Below are 12,011 nucleotides of genomic sequence, written 5' to 3' on the forward strand. Positions count from 1 at the left end.
AAAGATGTGGTACACAAGTTTTATTGAACGTGCAAAGGTATTAAAACTATTGACACCAAATAGTGGTTCAACCAGTCACAATGTTGCTTCTCATTTGCCAAGTTCTGACAATGGAATGACTAATGAGTATAAAATGAATGAGAAAAGAAAAGAAAAGGGAGCAATACAAATTAGTTCTTCATGTTTGACTTTTGTCTAAAGTGGTCTCTAATGTTTACATCAAAACAAATGTGATTCCCAAAGTTTTTTATTTTAGGCAGATCTAGAATAGTTACTAGAAAGTTACAATACCTGACAGGTAAAATCAAATTAGAGTTAGTCAAAAGTTTTGACTTTGCATTTTTGATCCTTAATATTTTAAAATTTGATCAATATGGCTCCATATATTTCAAATAGTTATGTTTAAGATTTTCAAATGAGATAAAACGTGAATTAAATTAAATGCATGACAAATGAGTTCTCAAATTGCTATAAAAATTCCTAAAAGCACTTCGAATGGGCGCGACTCTATCTTTTAGCCTAAAAAGCACTTTTTCACTAAAGTAATTACAATTGAATAACAACATATAGAAATATGTAAAAAAAATTTGTGGAAAGAAAAGGAGGATGGGGAAAGGAGGAAGAGGGATGGGAAAGTAGGGAGATGAGAGGGAGGACAGGGAAAGAAGAAGAGGAAGAAGGAGAGAGAAGGAGAGGGTAGTGGTTGATGGTGGTGGCAGAGATGGTGGTGGTGGTAGAGTGGTGGTGTAGTGGTGGTTGTGTGGTAATGAAGAAAGAAAGAGAAGGAAAAAAAGGAAAGAAAGGGAAAGGAAAATAGAAAAAAAAGGAAAAGAAAAAAAAGAAAGGGAAAGGAAAATTAAAAATTTTTTAAAAAATGGGCTTCTGGTATCATAAGGCGCCTGGTTGACTTTTTGCAAAATCACAAGGTGGTTTTCTATATATAATCCTTGCTAATATGAAGTACTAGTATGGATTTCTGAAAAAAATTCCCATTGAATTTTCTTGTCATTCATTCATATTAAATAAGTATTTCAATAATAAATTTTTACTGTATTTATATTTATGTTTGGCGACATTGGTAATTTCACTGAATAATTCAAACAATTATTTAATATGTCTGTTTCATTTGAAACTTAATTGGTAGTCAATTAAAATGCCTTAAAAAGAAATAGAAAATTTATTGCTCAATCAACTTAATTTACATATTTAATTGAGTGTTTAATTATCAATACAAGTGAGAAAACGATAAAACTCATTATGAGTTAATTATTAATATGATTAGACACATTTGAGACCAACTATGGAAAAGAAAATAAACATATTAAGAATTAGTAGTATGAATAAATAAAATAAAAAGGACATAAAAAAGTTGAAAAGTTTATTTAACTTTTACACATTTTCCAATATTAGCACATATAACACAATCTTTCACTATTTGAAACTTAAAGGGACCATATGGTGATTCAAACTCCAATCACTGACGACTAAAACTGCAAAGTCAAAATATTTAATGAAAATTTGATTTTGGGCCATTAGGGTTTATTGAATTTTGGTCAATTATCCTAAATCTGCTCAAAATTAAAAATTTTGAAGACCACATTTATTTTGGTCGAATTATTAGCTACTAATTTGACACACAAGCTAAACATTGGAGAACTAAAATTGCACTTCTCCTAAAAGAAAACTAACATTTCTTTTATACCAACTTCATGGAGACATTAATGGGCCTTTATCAAGCCTTTGGACTTGCCCGGTTCCTTCAGCTGGAACCTTGGCATTTTTACCATGATCCAATGGACTAAATACTATTGGATCTAATAGTGACATCTAATCTTGGACAAAGCTTGTCTTTGCCAGGAGCAGCGATGTCCTCTTCTTTACATTGGTTTAGCATTCGTGTTTCGATGGGATTGTCTCTTCTATTACATTTCATCATTGCAATGAAGCAACGAAACTATCCTTCCTTAGCTTGTCTAGCAGTAAGAAACCAAATCCAACAGGATCCTATATTCCCTTTTTTTTTTCTTTTTTCTTTTGTGCATAGAGGATAGGAGTCTGTAAGTCCACAATCATCTCTAACCTCAGAAACTCGATTAAATTCCTAAAAAGTGAGATTTTTTAAAATCACTTCTAAAAAGGTGGTGTTTCTTAGACGTCTTTCTAAAAGGTCAAAATCTTATTTAATCAATACGTTGTTTCCTCAAAAGATAGTTTTGTGAAAGCATTTGTTGATTTGTCTAGGTATTTTTTTCTTGGGCAAATTCAACGCACGCTCCCTATAATTAAACACTTTTTAACAAACACTAATGTTGGTTTAAAAACATCCACTTACATCAAGCGGAAAACATATGGAAATGGACTTCACTAATGGAGATTCAACGATATGAGTTCCAATAGTACAATATTTACTTGATTTCAATGATATGAGAGCTTAATAATGTTTTTCTTCTCAAAAATACTTCCAAATGAATGTTTACAATTTATAAAAAGGTTCAAATCATCACTATTTAGGGCATTTGAACCTTTTTGTAAAATTGGAGCATTCGGAACTTTTTATACAATGCAAAACGTCATTTGGATCATTTGAACTTTTTATGCATTGGAGCATTTTAACCTTTTTATACAATACAAAACACTTGAATCTTTTTATAGATTGCAAACATTCATTTGGGGCATTTTCAGAAGAAAAACTTTTAATGAGGTATGACATCGTAAGGAAACAAGTAGACTTCTAGATAAGCCATCTTCTCTACTTCATTCACATGTGGAATCTTATCAGGAAAGGGGCAATTCACATCAATTTAATACAATGTTTCACAGAAAAAACCTAGATTGCTTGATGGTCATTGTGTCAGAATACAAAGGTATTCGTATGTACATAACTAGAAAATTTGCTTAATCCTCTAGTGTAGTAATATACAATTTCAAATTGTGTAATTTAACTCACATAGGAACAGTTGAGAGATCCCCTTTTGAAAGATCCAAATGAGGAGACCAAGCCTTCACATATAACATCTTACTTTGAAATGGCCAAGGAGATTGGTCAATCACCTTGTTCTTAGCCTCCTCAATTTCAGAAATTATGACAAATGTTTTAGACATTAGCATAATATAATAGATTTTGCCCAATTCCTTCCATTTCTCCTCGACATACCTTGACGTGACATAAAAAAAGAGTTGATGCACCAAGAACAAAACCAACTATAGCATTCCTACGTCCCCAATCTTTCTTCAATTCCTCGAATTCGCTAGTAATAGCCCACTTCTAATGAACTATAGAAGGAGCTACAAAGAGCGAGCCAAACCTTCTTGAGTGGTCCAGTAGCTTTTTGTGGCAAAGAACCCCTGACAACAATAGTAGTTAGTGCATGGCGGAGGATCGCCCCCTAACGTTTGAGAAATCACATTTATTACCTATAATATTTTATAAAATTTGGCTTTAACTTCTAATTTTGCCCTCCCAAAGATTTTGTTAAAGTTTCTTGCCCCCCTCCACCTTCTCCTTTTCTTTAAACTGATCTTTGATTCATTCTTTTGGTACCTTGTGTTATTAATTTGTCGATAGAGAATTAAATTATTCTTTTAATCATATGTAGCAAGGTATTATAACTGTATAATTTTTGTACTTTAACATATAGCATTGTATTATAGGTGCAATCTTTGTACTTTTTTTTTGCTTTCGTGCCACAAGAAATACTATAGTTTATTTATTTAATGAATTTATGTCTGTAATAATAAAAATTTAAATTTTCACTCCTCAATTAACATTTTAAATGCCAAAAAAAAAAATTTATACCATAAACAACTCAAATGTGGGTCCTTTATCTCTAAATTCGCCCCTTTCTAATGCTAAATTCTGGGTGTAGGAAGTTCATTTACTAAAGACCCAAAATTAACTTCTTCACTCCACAGTCTAGCCAAAGGATATGACCCCAACATTTGAACCATATGAGGCTTTCTTACAAAGTCACATATAAGAAACTCTGATTTTTTTTTTTTTAAAAAGAAACCCTAGTTCTTTGCTGATCATGAGAATTAAGGGTATTAATAGGGTCTAATGAGTTAGGCTTTGAAAGGGGGGAGAGATGGATTGGGTGGTACGGGGGAGGGAGTGTAAGCGTGAGGTCTTGGGTTCGAGTCCTCTTGCTTATACTAAAAAAAAAAAAAAAAGAGTTAGGCTTTGAAAGCCCAAGCTCATCCCAACTAAGAAACCATTTTTGTTGGCCCAAAGTTTTGTTGAAAGCTTATGTATACACCTTTTTTTAGCATTTTTAATAATTATAAAAGTAAAATTAAAAGAAAATAAGTTTAAATAGTTATTGTAAACAAACGTTAGTCCAATACAAAATTATTGCTAAAATATGCAGAATTATTTGATAAAAGTTTACTAACTTTAAACATAGGCTAACATCAAACATATGCATTTTACATGTAGAGATTTATAAATGGGTCAGACTCTATTTGGGTTTGAGCCTAGTTTTGTTAAAACTTCAAAACTCAACTCATAATTTAATAGGTTCTAAATTAAGGATCGAAACTTTACCCAACTCTAATTAAACTATACCTCAACCTATTTTAAATGGGTCAAAGGTTGGGCTCAAGCTGTCCTGGCCTTGCTACAATCCTAACTACAAATGACTCGTGTTGGGATAGACGATGGACATCTCCCACCTTTCTTTAGTGCTAATCGGCCTAATGATATTGTCACATCATTCATTTACTTAAGGATTAACACTTTTAAATACTATGGCATTATTAATAGCCATGCTTATCTTGTTATGGATATTTTTTAATTTTTCTTCTAGTAAGGGAGAGGTCGGCATTTTTTGTTTTTTAAACTTAACTAGTCACTATCTCTTTCATTGCAGGAGATTGTATTTTACTTTCTAGTGCATTTCAAATAGAATAAATGACTTTTGGCAAAATCACATAAACATATGAGAGAGTAAAGAAAGGGAAATGAGATGTCTGCAAATCTATCTATCCATTTCATAACAACTGCGTTGAATAACATTCTATAAGAAAATAGAGCCAGTCAAGCAAAATCAATATTTGAAATTTCATCAATATATATTTTTTGCTTTCTCCATCCCATTGAAAGTGTCATACTTTTCTTTTTTGACCGTCTCAAAATGTTTGTCATACTTGACATTTCTAACTATTTTATATTCTGAAATTTCCCTTATGCCCTTCATTCATGATGCATAAAAACAAATATGATGGGATTGCTTTCTACTTTTTACTTTGACCAGCAAAAGTGGAACCAAAGAAAAAACTTTTTATGGAGCACATATCCCCAAACATGACTAAATATATGGGACAGATGGAGTATAATTTTTCCTTTCAGTTAATTCCAAAAAAAAAAAACCTATAAACTTACAAATTGCAATACTTTGCTCCCCAAATATTCATTTACAACAATCTCCACTTTGCCCCCCAAAAATATTTAGGTGGTTATTTAGTCTCTTTGCTGTTTGGATGCGCATGTCATTTGAAGAAATGAAAGGGAAATTTGCACTCATTTGCCGTTTGTATTTGATTCGGAAATTTGACTACCATAAGAGGGGGGAGGTGGAGATTGATGCAATTTAATGTTCCTGGGACAAAGTGATAAAATTGTATACTTGGAGGAGGTTTTTTGAATAACCCTTTTTTCTTTTGAATATAAGTAAATGAGCAAAATAAAGATTAGCGAGGAAGATACAAAAACGACTGAATACAAGACCAACTCAAGAGAGAGTAAGAAAGAATAACTTCTAAAAAATCAATTTTAGATGCATTAGAGAAAAATGTTAGTAAGATTCAAGATATTTAGTGGCCCATGCGAAGATAATACAGAGGCTGACCTAGAACTCTTTTTCCTTTGCTTACAGCAGTAAGAAATTGTTTAATTAAACCTAATCCCAAATTTAACCTCAAAAGCCGGCAACTTTTGAGACAAACCTGGGGACTTAACTACCCAACCCTTAACCCCCCCCCCCAAGAACGATGTGGGATAGACAGAATAGGAAAGCCTGTAAGTGTGGCGGCCCCACCTCCCCCTAAGGCGAACCAGAGGGTTCGGCGAGTCGCCTGCCCAACTCTCGCCGGGACTCACTTACTCAATCATCTAACATCATCAAATATAATTCGTAAATAAACTTTACTTCTCGCATAAGCCAAGTACTTAAACAAACCGTACCATTCAACTTACTCTGTCCAAAAGTACAATTTCAAGCATCAAAGAAAATGTCTAACTTAAAATACTTAAATTCAACTTAATTTACAATTTAAAATTCCTAATCCATGGCACAGAAGCACCACAGGATTCACATTTTTCAAAGACACAAAAGTCATCCAAAAGATACTAAAGTTTTCCCTAAGTACATATACAAAAGTGGGCATTCAAAATATAACATTTCTTTTCTAGTTCTCCAAGACTTCATGCAACTCAAAACCTGTTAAGGAAAACAAATTGGAAGGGATGAGCCAATAGCTCAGTGGTGCCTCGAAACATGCAATTCACATAGGGCAATTTAACAAGTACAAATGGACAAGTAAGCAATTAACAATTTAGGAAATCGAAGTAACATGACAAGAAAAGGATACGGGGCTCTCAGGAGCCAAAGTCCACGCGCTTGATTAGGAAATTTTTAGTAGTTGACACTCCGTCAACTTTCACTACCTAACCTCCATGTAGAATATTTCCTACTCTACTTGTCTCCTAGCAACGACTTCCCCCTTATTTTCGGGCCCGACTCCAACACGAATTTTGCAAGCACTTTTACCAAGACGGCAGAGAGGTACCTCCCACTCTAACAGAGCGTAGTACGTGCATCCGTTTGGTTTATTTAGTCGACGAGACCACGCTCCAATCGACATTGCAACACTTGTACTTGTGATATTTCACGCAATCACATAGCATATAACATTTCATGATATCTCTAGCAAGTACTTTTAACAAGTAGTTCAACTAGCAGTTAAACACGATTCACGCAAGAGACACTCACCTCAAGTGAAGAGTCTAGAATTGCAAACTTTGATCGAGATTGTGCTCTTCACCAACTCCTAAAATCATACAAATATTTCACATAAATTTCCACTTTTGAGTTGGCGAATTTAACTCGAGTCAACTAGCATTTAATTTCACTCAAAAATCCCAAACTAGTATTAATTGTTTTCTCAAAGTGAAATCCACAAATTTCGAGTGAAATTAAATTTTGAGGTTTCTTTAAAACCAAAAACTTGCTAAATTCGTCAAATATTTCAATAACCAAGTTCTAGAGTCATATAAGCAATTAACACCACTTTGGTGTCACTGGTTGAGAAAAATCATATTTACCCATTTAGAGGAATTTTCCCCAAAAATATCTTGGGAAATTCCTTTAAGAGGAAATCATATAAACCAAGTAAAACTAGTCGTTGGAATTTCTATAAAATAGAAACTCCTTAAATTTGCCAAATTCCATTGACCAACTTGGTTCAAGGATTTTCATGAAGGCAAAACTTGAGTTTTCAAGAAAATTTCCAAATTTGGCATATTTCTCGAAATAGGACATTTGGTCTGATAAAATTCAAGGTTATTGACTCGAAGTGGACCTAGTAACAAAGGTTAATGCTAGAAAACATTTTCGGGACAAATTTAGTCCACATTTAACCAAAACGAAATCCAAACGTCAAAATCATTTCTAATTTCAAACAAAATTTCTGTTTTGGGTAGCCTCGTAAAGAATAAAATTTTGGTCCACTTTTTGGACGTAAACTCTACTAGATTTTTGTCCCAAATAGAGCTATACACACCCCTTAACTAAACACAAGTCAAATTGGGTTCATGTTAACGTGAAAATCATTCAACATGTCTCATGCAAAGCTGGACAAATTTCCAAGTGCATTTGGTACAAGCAGTCCATTTTCTCTTCAATTTGTCCAAAACTTTTCAACTACCCAAAAGCTACATTTTCCCCCAAACAATACTACACATATTGGTAAACATGTATACAGCCCAAATAGTTCACAAATTTGTCGAAATCAACCCCCAAAAATTCGACCAAAATCTGGAAAATTTCCAGAATTTTCGGGTAGCTCAAAGGGCATTTTTCTCTTTGATTTTTCAATGAAATTTCCCATTGTACCAAAGCTGCATTTTCACCAAAACTACTCTACACATATAGGTGAACATATACATGATTTAAATAGCTCAATAACTTCACAAAATCCAGTTCAAGAATCTGGGCAAAGTTGGAAGAAAAACAGGCCTGCTGGTTCGGTTGCAGAGCAGAATTTTTCTCTTCTTTTTGATCAACCATTTCCAACTTATAATTCATACTTTAAGTCCCTAACAATCACCACTAACTAGTCTAGCCCCCAAACAAACAATCCAGTTCATTACCTAAGCGAAATTTGCAAAACATCAACAGGTACAAATCTGGAAAATTTTCCCTTCTCTCGGCAGCACCCCAGCTTCATTCTAAAAAAATTTTCCCAACATTTAACCACCTCAAAACATACATATAGCACATAAAACACCTCTAGCTTCATCAATCATTAGCTTAGAGGATCAGCAACCCAACATGTTTCACCAAGACAAGCTAAAACTTCAAGAACCAAAAGCTGCAACAAATCTGAAATTTTGGCTAAGGGGGTGAAGCGGAAGTTTTTGGGTTACCTTTGGTGGTTGTTTACTAGCTAAATGAAGTGCCTAGTTCCCCAAGTTCGCTCCTAGAATCACTGAGGTCAGTCGGCACCCCTTGCACTCTGTTTTTCTCTCGGTCAGACTAGTCCGCAGCAGCACAGCAACGATCGAAGGTTGAAGCTGGAAATGGAAGGTGAACGTTGGGGTTTTTTTTTTTTTTGTCGAAACGATAGGATACTTTCATTATAGTAAGGAAAAAATTTACAAGTGCGAGCAACGGCTCGAGAGAACTTTACAAAAGTGTTCAAAGACACTGAGGAACATTCCTTTCCTCATCCACAATAATGCCTAAAGCATCAACACTTAATTTTCTACTATCTATCATATTTTCTTCCCTACTCAAGCAAAAGGAGCACATGCAAAACAGTTTTTTCACATTCACAATATCCTCCAGCAATGTAGCCATTCTGCTCCCCATAGGCTGTGTTTTTGTTAGTTGTTTCAGCAGCTCCTTGTTGGCAAAATTGAGCTTGATTCTGTTCCAACGATATTGCGCAGCTTTACACAGGACTAACTTTAAAGCTAATGCATCATCTAGGCTTTGGTTCCCCAGGCTTCTTTCTTTCAGCTTCCATTCTGCAATCTTGGTGCCTGTAGTTGTTCTAACTGTTACTCCAATGCCTAGATTGTTTTGACCTTTCCTTGTAGCTGTTGACAGGTCCATGATCATAGCTCCCTGAGCTTCATTGCCTTGGCTTTGTTGATCATGCATGTGGTCTGTTTCTTCTGTGCTCGTTCTATCTTTTGATTTCTCTACTTCCACTTGCTCCAGCCACTCTCTATGTGCTTTCTCTACTGTTCTCAGTGGTGGTGATCTAGTTGAGCTCTCAAACTCCTTCTTATTCCTATCTTTCCATATTTGCCACAAGATATTTGCCGTTAATCCAATATGTTCCTTCCCTTCTGGTCTTGCCCTTGCTTCTGAGATTCTAAACCACCATCTTCTGAAATCTCCCTGCTGATCCTGAGCCCCCTCCCAGTGAATAGGTGATGCCTTCCAAATGTCAACCGTGTGGGGGCATGTTAGCAATAGATGTTCAACTGTTTCCTGTGCCTCACCACAGGTTCTGCATATTGGATCTCCTATTTTTGTTCTTCTACTCACGGCTTCTCTCACTGGTAAAGCTCCTTGTATACATTTCCAAATGAAGAGCTTGATTTTGTGCTTGATGTTAAGCTGCCAGAGTGTGTTCCACATTTGTGACATTTGCTGACTCCCCTCTATATAACTCGAACCAGCTACCTCTGAACCACCCTCCCTTACTTGTCTGTTGTTCTTCATTTGGATTTTGTAACCTGAATTGACCGTGTACTCCCCACCTGCCTGTGGTTGCCAGTAATAGCTGTCTTCCCTCCCTGAAAGACTTAGGGGAATACTTAGGATCCTCTCAGCATCATTTCTGTTGAAGACTTTAAATATGGTGATCTTGTTCCATCTGTTGTGGCAAATGAGCTCATCCACTCTTTCCAAATCACAATTGTTTGGCTTAACTGTACTTGGCATTCCTGAGATTGTCTCTGGTATCCATTTATGCTCCCAGATTCGTGTATTCCTGCCATTGCCAATTCGCCTAATCAGTCCCTTATCCAGCAAACTTCTTGCTCCCATTAAGCCTTGCCAAATCCAGGAGGCACTTTTGGGGGGATTGCAATGAAGTATAGATTCCTTAGGGAAATATTTAGCTTTTAGCACCTTGCTCACAAGAAGGTTTGGCTTGGTGAGGATTCTCCATACCTGCTTCCCTAACATTGCTTTATTGAAAGCCTCAAGGTCCTTGAATCCAAGTCCTCCCTCATTCCTCTTTCGTGCCATTCTCTCCCAAGAAGTCCAGTGCATTTTATTTCTGCCACTTGTTTCTCCCCACCAGAAGTTAGCCATCAGAGCACTGATATCTTTGCAAAGTTTCCTTGATAGCTTAAAGCATGACATGACATACGTTGGCATGGCCATAGCTACTGACTTTAGCATTACCTCTTTCCCTGCTGAGCTGAGGAACTTGCTTTTCCAGTTTTGAAGTCTCCTTTTAATGTTTTCTCGAACAAAGCCAAAAATCTGGTCTTTGGTTCTTGAAATCACCATAGGGAGACCTAAGTATTTTCCTTGCTTTGCCTCATTCATCCCTCCTAATGCCTGGCGAACTTCCTCCCTTTGATCACTAAACATGTTTCTGCTGAAAAATACAGCAGACTTGTCTAGATTGACCATTTGACCTGAGGCAGCTTCATAGGTTTTAAGAATATTCATAATCTCAGTAGCTTGCTGCTTATCAGCTTTGCAAAAAATGAGGGAGTCATCAGCAAAGAAAAGATGGGTAAGTTCAGGTCCTTGCCTGCTGATTTTTAATCCCTGAATTCTGCTACTCTCTTCAGCCTTCCTCAGCAAACTTGATAGTCCTTCAGAGCAGATCAAGAATAAATAAGGGGACAGAGGGTCTCCCTGTCGTATGCCTCTCCCTGGAGTAACAAAACCTTTGGCTTCTCCATTGCAATTGAAAGAGTAAGTTACAGTTTTCAAGCAGCTATTGATCCATTTAATCCATACCGGACAGAAACCCATTTTTTCCATCATAGCCTGCAAAAAGTGCCACTCTACCCTATCATATGCTTTTGCCATGTCTAATTTAATTGCCATGTATCCATAGTTTCCTTGTCTTTTGTTTTTGAGGTAATGCATATATTCATGTGCAATCATCACATTGTCAAGGATCTGTCTATCTGGGATGAAGGCAGATTGAGTTTTGCTTATGCATTTATCCAGGACAGACTTCAGTCGATTAGCAAGGATTTTAGAAATGATTTTGTAGAGTACACTACAAAGACTGATAGGCCTATAGTTCTTCAAACTGGTTGGATGCAACATTTTAGGGACCAGGGATATGACAGTATGATTAACTGATTTAAGCATGTATCCGGATGAAAAGAAGGCTTTGATTGCAGGGATAACATCACATTTGATGGTACTCCAGAACCTTTGGAAGAACAAAGGAGTCATCCCATCTTGACCTGGGGCTTTTTCAGAGTTCATAGAAAAAAGTGCTTCATGAATTTCCTCCTCCTCCACACCTTTAGTCAGTCTTTCATTCATTTCCTGGGTTATGGATTGAGGAATGGTTGAAGATGGAGGGCTGTTGGAAGCTGGGAATGGCCGTGGCTCTTACCTCTTCTTGCACCAGATGATCGAGCTTGAAGAGAAGAGAAACGACTGGTAGTTGGTGATAAGATGGGTTGAAAATGAAGGTAAGCTAGAGGTATAGGTTTGAAGACTTTTTGGGCATGCCATTAATGGTGACAATTTCGAATTTGAATCGCGTTTAAGTGCGAAATTCTTATCTACTAGTAG

General features: G+C 36.0%; 1 protein-coding gene across 1 annotated transcript; it reads right to left on the bottom strand.

The window, feature by feature from the left end:
- Positions 1-8,915: 8,915 nt before the first annotated feature.
- LOC113752144 lies at positions 8,916-11,756 on the bottom strand. Its single transcript, XM_027296277.1, has one exon. The coding sequence runs from the start codon at positions 11,754-11,756 to the stop codon at positions 8,916-8,918; it is 2,841 nt and encodes a 946-aa protein (XP_027152078.1).
- Positions 11,757-12,011: the final 255 nt, after the last annotated feature.

This window comes from Coffea eugenioides, chromosome 11 (assembly GCF_003713205.1).
Source record: "Coffea eugenioides isolate CCC68of chromosome 11, Ceug_1.0, whole genome shotgun sequence".
NCBI classification, from domain to species: domain Eukaryota; kingdom Viridiplantae; phylum Streptophyta; class Magnoliopsida; order Gentianales; family Rubiaceae; genus Coffea; species Coffea eugenioides.

Bases quoted from the DNA above. Each gene is read 5' to 3' on its own strand.
- LOC113752144 (XM_027296277.1), bottom strand. From the start codon at position 11,756: ATGAATGAAAGACTGACTAAAGGTGTGGAGGAGGAGGAAATTCATGAA.